A 12406-nucleotide genomic window follows, 5' to 3' on the forward strand; every position below is an offset into this window, starting at 1 on the left:
GCATTCCATTCAACAACTGTGTCTACAATGTGTTAGCCACTGTTCAAGGTTCCTGTTAACAGCTGTTAACAAAGAGGCAAACAGTACCTTCCTTTGGGGAGGTTGATCTAGTGAGGAAAACCAGATAATAGAATTAACAGTAAACATAATAAGTAAATTATGTATCAATTTGGAGGAGGATAAATGAGTTAGGAGGGACAAAGTTTGGATAGGTGTAGAAAAGGGTTTCAAAGAAAGGTCTTATTGAGAAGATAACAGGTGAACTAAGATTTGTGGAAGTTGAAGGAGTTAGGCAATTAGAAAGAGCATTCAAACAAAGGGAAGAGCCACTGTAAAACCTGTAAGGTCAGAGTGTGGCTGCCATATTTGTGAACAGAGTCCTAGCTGAAAGTGGTCAGATTGATGCTCGCAACCTTATTATATGGAGACATTATTATAGAAAGACATACCCATATTATTATATGGAGACATGAGGGTATTTAAAAACTCTTACCCTGAGAAAAATGATGGGTTGATCTTGTCAATTAAGCATTAAGAATGTCAGTCTTGCTGCCAGTTGAGAATAGACTGCAGAGGGGTAAGGAGAGTGACAGGATTACCACAAAGGAGACTAGTTATTTTCCAGCTAAGAGATGTTGGCAGAAACTAGACTGATGACAAAGGAGCAAAAATACAAGGTAAGTTACTAATATAATTTGAAAGTGTAGATTGCAGGATGTCCTTATAAATGAACATTGATTTGAGAGAGAGAATGAGTGTTCCCCAAGATGTAAAAACAAAATAATAAAGGAAAAATGGTGAAAGAAAGGATAGTGTGTGTGTGTGTGTGTGTGTGTGTGTGTGTGTTGGTTGTATGAGGAGATGTGAGGTGAAGATTAAGGAAGAACAAGATTTACTAAGGTGAAAACTTGTGGAGCTGGTAGACAATACCAGTTATATACATGGTGTCCTCAGAACTCGCAGCACTAACCCTCTTCCACAATTCCCCATGATGTCCCTTCCTTTGCTGCTTTTCCAGAAGGCACTGGTAGAGTTGTAAGGTTCGGGGGAATATTCTAAAGCAATAGCGGCCATGGCCATGACTACTGCTTGAAATCTGTTTAGCAGTGGCTCTTTGATGTCCTGCCTTCACCACTTGTCCAAGCATCAACTGTCAAGTCAGTTTTCCCTAGGAGCATTTTCCCTTGCTCCATGTAGACAAACATATGCAGAGGAATGAAATGTGTGTGTTAAAATGTGAACTTTTGTTTTGGTAAAAAATATGTCAAAAAACAGAAGTCCTTGTGCCATTTGAAAATGTGCAATTTTATAATCTGATGCTTTTAAAAGATGACCTACAATTAAAAATGTAGGCTGTATTTTCGCCATTACTTCAGATTTGCATGATTATAATCTGCCATTACAAATTATGTGAGCCATCATAATCTGCAATCTCAGAGATCAAAAAGGCCTTATAATTCTAAAAGATACTTTTAAATACTTAATTGATGAGGATAGAAATTATATAAATCAGGTCATGTTTGTGCCCTACTCAAAGCCTTGCATTTTCCCTTCTGGTTCAGATTGAAATCCACAGTTGTTGCAGTGACCTGTGAGGCCTTTTATGAACTGGCTTTATTTCACTTTCCTGGCCCCTTTTCTAGCCATCTTTTCCTTTATTTACTTCTCATCAACTAGTAGGATCTCCTTGTGCTGCCTTGAATACACCAAAGACCTACTTCAGGTTCTGGCATTTTCTATTCCTTAGGATAGTGCTTCCCCCTCATAATTTGCTTGACCTACCTCCTCACTCCATACAGAGCATTCCTTTGGCCCACTGGTACCACCTCAGAGCAGCCTTCTGTGAACCCATATCTAAACGTGCACCATCTCTCATGACTTTTTTTTTCACCTTGGTTCTTACTTTGTATTTGCTTGTTTATTTTTTTAAAGATTTATTTATTTATTTATACAAGCACTGGGTATAGTCAGAAGCGTGGGAGGGTGAGAGAATTCACCAGAGACAGAGCTGGGAACAGAACAGGCAGAGTGATGAAATACACTACTGAGGAGAGCAGCGGGCCAGGCAGGAGAGGTCTGTCATGCCGTGTGGGACCCTTGCCTGCGGCCGGGGATTGAACTGATGCTGCAGAGGCTGCGGGCAGCTTCGCAGCCCAGTGCTCAACTGCTGCACCACCAGGGGAGGCCCTGCTTGTTTATTTATACACTATTTTACTTCTGTTAGAATGTAAACTACATAGAGGTGAAATATCATGTCCTTTGCTTGCTACTAATCCTGACAGGTGGTTGGCAAAGATTTCTTGAGTGAAGAAAGTGATGGTGAACCTTTGTGATGCATTTATACTGTAGTACAGTCTGTTTCTTGAAACGCTCGCTGACTGCCTCCATCTCCTATATCAAACCCTTGCACCTGGCTTCCTGGTATCAGTTTGTCCACTGTGCTTCAGATATGTTAAGACTTGGGATCTCCATGCCTTTATAGCTGCTACTGCTACCCTGTAGGCATCATATGCTCTAGACACATCAGACTATTTGTCATAAGCTGCCAAGTCTTTGTCCTTGCTAGTCTATCTGCCTGAACTATCCTCCTTACTTTCTCTTCCTGGCAATTTTTGAGTAACTTTATAGGTTCAAATATTTTGAAATGTTTGAAAATTTTAGTAGAATATTGAGGAACCAGGCCTTTTGTTTTCCTTAAAGCCAGAGCAGCGCTTCTCTACGCTATTTATGCTATTACAAATAGTAAATTTGTAAATTTATAAATAGTAAATTTATAAATGCTTTTTCATCTTCACCTAACCACTAGGCATTCTGGAATGCTCTTCTTAAAGAGCAACCCTCCTCCTTCTTCTTGAAATGTCCTTTTTCCAGGTGAGGTTCATGCTAGAAAGAATGTTGTATTCTGTACAGTTTGCAAGGACCAGGCTGAGTCATGAGAAATCACTGTTGTGTTTCAACCTAAACACAATACATAACCCAATGTCAGTGCAACCATTTATTTAGCCATAAACTCGATAGGAAATAAATTCTGAGACCTGATACATGCAAGATTCTGAATCAAAATCAGACTTCATGGAAAGAAAATCAGAATGGGATTCTTTTCTTCTTACTGTGTTTAGTATCTGTTCACATGACCTATGTCTCCCTTTATTGTTAGGAGTAATACATGCATTTTTGTTGCCCTTTACTTTTGTAAGCTCTTTCTATTCTTTCTAGCATGAACCTCACCTGGAAAAAGGACATTTCAAGAAGAAGGAGGATGGTTGCTCTTTAAGAAGAGCATTCCAGAATCCCTAGTGGTTAGATGAAGATGAAAAAGCATTTATGCTATTACTATTTTTTCTGTCACTTATTTTCTAGCAATGAAATATTGGTACAAGTTATCAGTGAACCCACTTTATCATTGTCCTAGGATATATCCAATACTTTGCTCCTGTGCCTCTCTATTTCTTTGATTTACTTACTTTCTTTGCATAAGTACATCCCCAATTGAATTATTCTAAAGGGTGCTCTGGAAAGAAATTACTGAGTCTTTACGTGTCATAAAGTATTCTTGTTCAAATAACATACTTGAATGTAATGGCTGAAAAAAAATAAAGTTTAAAAATAATTTTCCTTGGGAATGTGAGGATTTACAGTGTTGCTGATTAGGACTTTGATGTCAATCTCATTTTTCATCTCTTTTGAGGATGACATTTTTCTATTTTAAGGATCCCTGGAGATTTGAAGTTTTATGAGACTATGTCTAAGTGAGTATATGATTTTGTGCATAGAGCTTTTTCTGGTTGAACCTATCAGATTTGCAGAAGAGTTATTTTAAGTTTCTAAAAATTATCTTCTTTTATTTGAGAATGCCCTCCCTTCTTTATCAGCATTCTCAGAGATGCTGTTATGCAGTTATAGGGCTTCTGCATTGATCTTTTAGGTTTCATATTTTTCCACTTCATATTTCACTTATTTGTTTTTTTATGAAGGATTACTTCAACTTTGTGTTTTTTCCAAACCTTTCTATTGATGATATTTTTATCTCTAAGTGCTTCCCTTTTTGTTCTTTTTCATAATAGCATTTTTTTTTAATTTTAATGATAAAATACTTTCTTGAGTCTCTTTGAAATTATTTCTGTCAACTGAACTATATATTTTGTTCAGAGTCATTTATGTTTACCTCTACCCCGCCCTTCATGCTGTTGGGTCTCTTTATATGCTATAAAAAAAACCACTGCCTTTCCATTGACATTTTTGAAAGTACTAACTGGTTCATTTTTCCTTAAGGTTGGATAAATGTATCAATTGGGAGCTCTTTGACAGCTGATTTGGGATAAAGTGTAACTGCCAAACCCCGTTTTGGGATTAGCATTCCAGAAGTTAACTGGTGCTCTCTGAATATGACTCACTGATGAAATAAGGAAGAGCATATTTTAGGACAATAATATCCACACTGGAAGTCTTGTTTTTTTCCAGATACATCATTTTCTGAAGATAGGGTCACCAAACGCCTAGGATTAAACACTGGTTGCTGACATAGAGGGAAGGTAATTAAGGTGTTGAGATATAGTACAGATCTTTTTTTTTTTTTTTAAGATTTAATTATTTATTTATTTACACAAGCACTGGGTACAGTCAGAAGCGCGGGAAGGTGAGAGAATTCACCAGAGCCAGAGCGGGGAGCAGAGCAGGCAGAAGGACCCAAGTACACTGCTGAGGGGAGCAGCGGGCGGCAGGAGAGGTCTGCGCGCCATGTGGGACCCTTGCCTGGTGGCCGGGGATTGAACCAGCGTTGCAGAGGCTGCAGACAGCTTTGCAACCCAGCTGTTTTTTTTTTTTTTTTTTTTTTTTTTTAATTAATAAATTTTATTTTTATATTCCCCATACAATTGCAATCCCCCCATTCTGACCCCAATCCCTCCCCTCCCGCCCCCCACCCCCCAAAAAGTGTCTCTGGTTCATAGTTTTTGTTGATTTTGATTTTCACTTTCTTATAGTTATTCATTTTCCTGGTCCCTTATTTAAGTTTTCTAGATCCCTGCTATGAGTGAGACCATCCGGTATTTTTCTTTTTCTTTTTGGCTTATTTCACTGAGCATGATCCCTTCCAGCGTCATCCATGTTGCTGCAAATTGCATGTGTTTATCTTTTTTGAATGCTGAGTAATATTCCATGGTATATATGTAACCCAGCTGTTTTTTAAAAAGTTTTGTGTTATTAAACATTTTGTGTTGTGCAATTTTTTGTTTCTTTTGTTGCTATATATTTATTTTGTGTATATATTTTGATACTTGGTAGCATTTTATTTTTAAATATTTGGACTGAAAAAAATTGCAAGAATAACACAGATTTCCTGTATGTCCTATATAAATCTTCACCTTACAAAACTATAGTAAAATTATCAAAATTAATTACTATTTGTACACTGTTAGCTGAACTACAAAATTTATATGGGGCTGCATTTTTTTCCACTAAGTGTCCTTTCTCCATTCCTGTATCCAATCCAGAGCCTCACTTAGCACTTAGATGTCCTATATCCTTAGTCTCCGATAATCTGTAGCAAATCTTTAGTCTTCCCTTAAACTTTCCTGATCATTGTTTAAAAGTATCCTTTAAAGTGTTCAGTTATTTTGTCAAATGTCCCTCAATAAAGGTTTATCTGATATCTTCTCATTATTAAAGTTGAGGTAACAAACTTTTTGAAGAATACTGTAGAACTACCTCTCTCAGTATGTCATATCAAGGGATTACTGATGTTGATATGTCTTAACAATGGAAATGTAAGGTAATCCCTCAAATAAAATTTGTTCACTGTAAAGTTTGTATTTTTCTCCTTTATGAAAATTTGGGGAAGATACTTTGTTGTAAGGAAAATATCATATTTCTTCTGAAAAGCATTGTCCACTCTTTAGCATCTCTCGTTAATTTGGTCCAAGACAATTAATTCTATCTTATTCCAATTAATTCTATCTTATTCCTGATTTTCTGTTTTCCTCAATTCTCCTATATTTATTAATTCAAATTGTTCTATAAATCAGAACTATTTTATTTCCTTTCAATTCAGTGTGTGTTTTTTTTTTTTTAATCTCTGTGTGGACTCATGAATACTTACTTGACTGTATGAATCATAATCCACTTTGTCATTATTATGTTCTTCACATTGTGCCCCCCCACCCCTACCCTTTGGCCTTAGGGAGCTCTTTCACATTGGTTGATATATCCTATCATTCCTTATCATTCCCATTCTTTATTGAGCATTTCAGTGTTTTCTGTCACTACAAGATGTTCCAGAATCACCTGTATGTTCCCTGACTCATTCCTGAATCAACCATTTATCCAAGCATCCCCAGAGCCTTTCATTGGAGATTGATATTAGGAACAAGGACATTATTCTGTTAATTATATTTAAACCATGAGTTCATCTTTATTATCTTTATACTTTGTTTTCAGCAGGATATTTATTGGGAAAGGTAAGAGGTAAACACATGTTTTGCTTGCTGTCTTTAACCTGAAAACCCAATTCTTCAGATAAATTTTTAAATATGTTTTGAGGAGTTGTTCTTTTTAAGAAAAGTTACATTGTTTTCCACTTAATGTTCCCAAATATGTTTATCAATCTTTCATAAACCATGGATCTATTGAATAAAAATCAACCTAAACTGGCATAAATAGGAAAGCACAAAAACTTCCATGGACATTACTAGAATAATTGCCACAATAAAGAGATTAATAGTATATTAGTTACAGTTTATGAGAAAGTAGGAATGAATTTGTGAACAATAGGACAATAAATCTGATTCAGTTCAAAATAGAAGATATCTTTAAGTCAAAATTATATTGCAACATAGTAGACACTAAATAGCTACTTGTTGAAAGGAATGACTGGACCTTAGCATTTTCACTATTGATAAGATCTGTTGCCATGTTGTTCTCCAATACACAGCATATGTTGTAGCATGGCATCACACAACTCTTGTAATACATCATTAATTCATTCAATAAACGACTGCCACTCAGACATAATTATAGGCATATATATTTTTAAATGAAGGATTTTTATCAAGTGATACGTATTTTCAAACTTTCCATCCTTTAAAGATGTTGGGCTAAATTCACATGTATGGGATTAACTTTGAAAGATGGGGCATTTTGAACATCTATAATTATAAAATCTATGTAAATTCAGGAATGGCATGCATGACAAATATGACATTTACCTCAGACAGAAACAAGTAGATTCTAAATATTTGGAGAAATGTGAACTAGATAGATATAATTTCCCTATAAATGGGAAAGAAGACTTTTATTAAAGAGAACTTTACATTGGAATGAAAACCAATTTCATTCCATACCAAATTTTCAATTGCTGTCTACTATTTTGTTTTAAAATTACAGTAAAATCCTTTAACTTTGGGGCAAAAATAGAAATTTATAAGAATGTTTTGCTGAAAGTATGGTTTTGTTCTCATTATGTTTATTAGCTTATGCCTTAATTTTGATGGAGTGTGTCATCCAATACTTTCCCTGAAAATAGTTGTAGAAGATATTTTGTTTTAATCTTGAAGGACTGAAACTATTATTCAATAATCAAATTTAATTTACCACTTTAAAATTCATTGATTTCCTAAATTGGTCTTTTAAGTTTTTGATCTATTATTGCCAATTATTTAATTCTCTGTTGTGTTGTGCTTTGAGAGAATATGTCAACTTTATCTTCTAAACAGTGTATCACATGTTTTGTTTGATATTTCTTTTTTATTTTAAATATAATCCACTTTTCCTTTCAGAGATGTGCTATCTTGTTTTTTGGGCCCAATCCCAATGTTTTTATTACAGTTTCTTCCTTGTACTTTCTCTGGTTTTCTGAAATCGCTCTATTTTGTTTACATGTTAGTTTTGTTATCATTCATACTAGAAACTTTCTACAAACAACCCATCATATTTGAGAAAGGACAATGGAAAACTGAAGAGTTTGCTCTGTGTACCTGAATGGGGTTCTTTGACTAGTGGATTCACCATAGAATGATTGGGAGAAAACCTAACTGTGGGATAGGGTGACTTCCAATTGTCTGTGTCTCTATGTAGTTTCTCTTTGGTTGTTAGTTTCTCCAAGAAGAGGGAAAAGTCAGCTTGCTTTTTGTGGTTTACTCTCTGATGATATTAACACTTGCATTTTAGCTTTTCTCTCTGTAGATCACCTCTCTGCTTTCCATTCCCTAATATTGTGTTGGTAATCCTTGTTTCCTGCTATCTTCTGTGCTGTCTTTTTGTCCTTCAAAAATAGATATATGTGTTTAATGTCCATGTGTAAGGAGGAACTTTTATGAAAAAGGTAGTGAGCTATGACTTAAAGGATGTTTACTGTCAGTTTTACAAGTGTAGAAGTGTCTTACAATTTGAGAAAAGAAGATGCAGAGAGCCTCCCTGGTGGCTCGGGGCTTAAAGACAGCACTCTTAGGCTGTCACCAGCCACTGCAGCAGGAGTTCTATCCCTGGCGGGCCAAGGAGCTAACCCACATGGCGCAGCTGACCTCGCCTGTCTTGCCTGCTGCTCCCCTCAGCAGTGTATTTCAGTAGATCTGCCTGTTCTGCTCCCTTTTCTGTCTCTGGTAAATCCTCTCACTCCCCCGCATGTCTGGGAGTGGCCTACACCACTGTGGCCTACACCACAGTTCTTGTATGCATAAATAAATGAATCTTAAAAAAGAAGAGGCAGAACACTCTTCAAAAGAATTGGAAATTTGGTTACAACGATGCATATGATTAAGTGGACAACCTTTTTCAATCATTTGCCTACATATTTTTATGAGTATTATTTGTTTTCTAAGGAAGTACAATGAATTAATCAAATCAAACAATTATATACATAAGACATTGATTCTTTCAGAGAACTTATTCTGATAGCACAACAACATATATTACGTGACTCTTTCACTCATATGAAAAGCAGTGACTTGATTTCATGTGACAATTTGATGAAAAGTGTAGGAACTTGTATTGCTCAGAAGGAGAAGAGTCAAATATATTTCTCTACTAATTAGAGAATCTTAGTTTTTTGAATGAAATAAACAATTAAATCATACACAGTAAACAAAATTAGATTTTTACTTGGTTTCACTAATTGGTGAATTGAAATTTAAGTGGCCTTCCTGTGGTGGGAAGGACTCCTGTGAGAATCACACATGCATCTCTGAGTTTGAAGTGTTGAACTTTTGTTGCAGTCGTAGACTTCATTAATAACTTTTTGTAGATAACTATCAAATAAGTGTTTTTATTCTATGACTTCAACAATTTCTTGTTTACATGCAAAAAAAAAAAGTCTGAATCTTCTATATGGTCACTGTTAAAAATTAGGGAAATTTACAAACAAAAAAGTCTACACTAAAGGACTACTATTTTAATAATTGGCTTAGTTATTTCTACCAACACACAACAGAGAATTAGTACATTTTAAATTCATTATAGTGTGCAATTTCCCCATTTCATTAACTAGTTGTTGAAAATTTGAATCTTAATTCTAGCCTACTAATCTTTAAGTCTACATTTAAAAATCATTTTGAGGGCCTCCCCTGGTGGCGCAGGCAGTTGAGCACCGCACTGTGAAGCTGTCCGCAGCCTCTGCAGTACCAGTTCCATCCCCACCAGCCAGCGAGGGTCCCACATGGCACAGCAGACCTCTCCTGTCCCGCCCGCTGCTCCCCTCAGCAGTGTATTTCATCAATCTGCCTGTTCTGTTCCCCGCTCTGTCTCTTGTAAATCCTCTCACCCTCCCGCACATCTGGCCTGTACCCCGGTTCTTGCATAAATAAATAAATCAATCTTAAAAAAAAATTTGACTATATAAATTCCAGTAGCTTATCTCTCAAAACCAGCATTGAGGAGAAAGGGCTTAGGGGCCCTTGAGATGGTTGAAGGGGTAAGGATGAAGTGTGTGAGTGGGGCCAGCAGGGGTTGCTGTCATGGATGAGGCTGCCACATTCCTGCCGTCTCTGACCTTGGACTCACTTAACATTATAGTCTGGATTCTATTAAAGGAATTTCTTGTTTTTCCTTTGCAAGAGTCACCCCCTACCACGACAAATATTTAAAAATGTTTAAAAAAAAAAAGTTGGAAAAGCAACTTTTTCCCAAAAGAAATTTATAGTTCAAATTTACACTGAGTTCTTACTAACTAGAGCAAGCCGGGTTTTCACTAAAGCTTTGACTTTCCTCTGTAAAACATTAGTCACTCCCTTGGAAGAAGCAGTTTTTTATAGGCAGTGGGATAAAACAGCCACAGATGTGCATGTAATATGACAGGCTTTCGAATGTACCTGCAAAGCATTTTTTTTTTTATTTGTAGAAAAAAAAAAGATGAAAGAAAAAAGACTGAATCAGGATGCGAAAATAATAGTGATTCGGTATTAAGGAAATGATAAGTTTTTGATCCATTCAAGTAGTCTTTTCTTTTCCCCTTTTCTTTATTCTTAGGAAGTTCTTGAGGCTGTGCCAAGTCATTTTCACTGCACAAATTTTAAAGGTATTTGCCATTCCCATGTGTAACTGGTTGCTTTTTACTGCACAGGACTATAGTGACACCCGTGGCCCAAGAGTTTGATCCAGACGTGGTCCTAGTTTCTGCTGGATTTGATGCATTAGAAGGCCATGCCCCTCCTTTGGGGGGGTACAAAGTGACAGCAAAATGTAAGTATATCCCTTAAGACTCTATGAAATGCTATGACAAATAATATCTTTCAGGTCTTTAAGATAGATGACACCTTTTACATGCGTCTAGTAAACTTTGGTGAGACATTTGAAAATGATTCCGCCTGTGTTTATTACTGTCAGATTCCCTCTGTAGAAATTGGCCTTTGAGAAAAACAAAGTTATGCTATAAGAAATAAGTCAGAAAGAGAAAGACAAATGCTGGATGATTTCATTCATATGTGGACTATAGAGAAACAAAACAAAGGAACAAACAAAAACTAAACCGTAACAAAACCTAGAAATCTGTGGGATGAGGTGCAGAGGGGCAGGGGGGCAGGAGGGCCCTCCCTCCTCAAAGGGTGGAGGAACCTAGTGGACTGTGGTGGAGGACTGTGGGTGCCTGGTGGTGGGTGTGGTGTGGTTACGTACATCTGAAGAGGATGTGTAGCTATACCTCTGAATCATATTCAGTGTTGTAACCAATGTTATTTCAATAAAAATTTAATACAGGGAAAAGAAGAAGAAAGAAAAGAAACTGGGAGTTAGAAGAAAAAGTTAGATTGTTTCCTTTGTTTCCTTTGGTTGACTTGGTGGGATATTTCAGAGCCTTTGTTTTTCAAAACTCCCATTTGTTATTTAAAGGCAGAAGTGATAGGGCTTCTGTTTAAAATAATACTAAATGACTTAAGAGAGGTCATGATCTATAAAAGCTTTTGCACTTTTTGCAAGAATTGAAAGTCACTGTTGTTATTCCATTATACATGGGATAAAAATAGTTATTTCACAATAAGTCTATGGCTCATCCCTGTTTGGAAACAAAATATAGTTCCCCTTGCTCAATGGCTCGTGCATACTGTGGCCAGTGCTCAGGACATCTGCTGGTATTCTGCTGTGTTGCAATGATTGGCTTCTTGACTGTGTTCCTTAGCATCTAGACAACAAATGAATGTTTCTGTTATATTGCATTTGAATACTGTGACCTAATGAAATCTAGCTAAAAAGAGCCTTTCTGGGGCCACCCTGGTGGCACAAGGGGTTTAGATGCAACCTATGAAGCTATCTGCATCACGAGTTCGATCCCCTGCCAGGGAGCTACCCACATGGCGCAGCAGACCTTTCCTGACTTGCCTGCTGCGCCCCTCAGCAGTGTATTTCAGTCAGTCTGTCTGTTCTGTCCCCCACTCTGTCTCTGATGAATCCTCTCACCCTCCATACCTCTGACCTGTACCCCAGTTCTTGTATGCATAAATAAATAAATCTTAAAAAAAAGAGGCTTTCTTTAAGAATACTTTTCTTCCCCTCTGAGTGTAAAAACAAGGCATATTGTATAGTCCAGTCTTACAAATATATACTGGCATTCTGTGTATCTACATAAAAAAAGAAAGAAAAAGGGAAATTACATAGAAAATGGGGTCTACTATTGTATATTTTAAGGGGAGTTGAAAAACAAACAAATCAAAAACAACATAAATAGTTTCAAGTGGGAGAGATGAGCTTGGAGCAAATGTGTTTTATTAATTTGAAAAGAACCAAAGAAGCAGCATCGTGCCAACCTTTGTTTTTAGTTGGCTTCTCATGTGAGAGAGTTTTCTGCACTTTAATTGTTCCAGTAACATTGTTAGGTAGTAGTTATTTTTAACATCTATTATTTACCCAGGGTTCTTGGTGCTTTGTTGTTTATTGAAAACATATTAAAAGAGGCAACTCCACAAAGACAAACAAAATATAATAATTC

General features: G+C 36.5%; 1 protein-coding gene across 1 annotated transcript in view; it reads left to right on the forward strand.

Annotated features, from left to right (window-relative positions):
• HDAC9 (histone deacetylase 9) overlaps positions 1-12406 on the forward strand; it is an 853144-nt gene that overhangs the window by 732885 nt on the left and 107853 nt on the right. Inside the window, exon 31 of the mRNA XM_054692408.1 lies at positions 10550-10668. Within this exon, the coding sequence (XP_054548383.1) occupies positions 10550-10668 (119 nt within the window). The remainder of the gene's footprint in view (positions 1-10549; positions 10669-12406) is intronic.

Source organism: Talpa occidentalis, unplaced genomic scaffold (genome assembly GCF_014898055.3).
Source record: "Talpa occidentalis isolate TD23 unplaced genomic scaffold, MPIMG_talOcc4v2.1, whole genome shotgun sequence".
Lineage (NCBI taxonomy): Eukaryota > Metazoa > Chordata > Mammalia > Eulipotyphla > Talpidae > Talpa > Talpa occidentalis.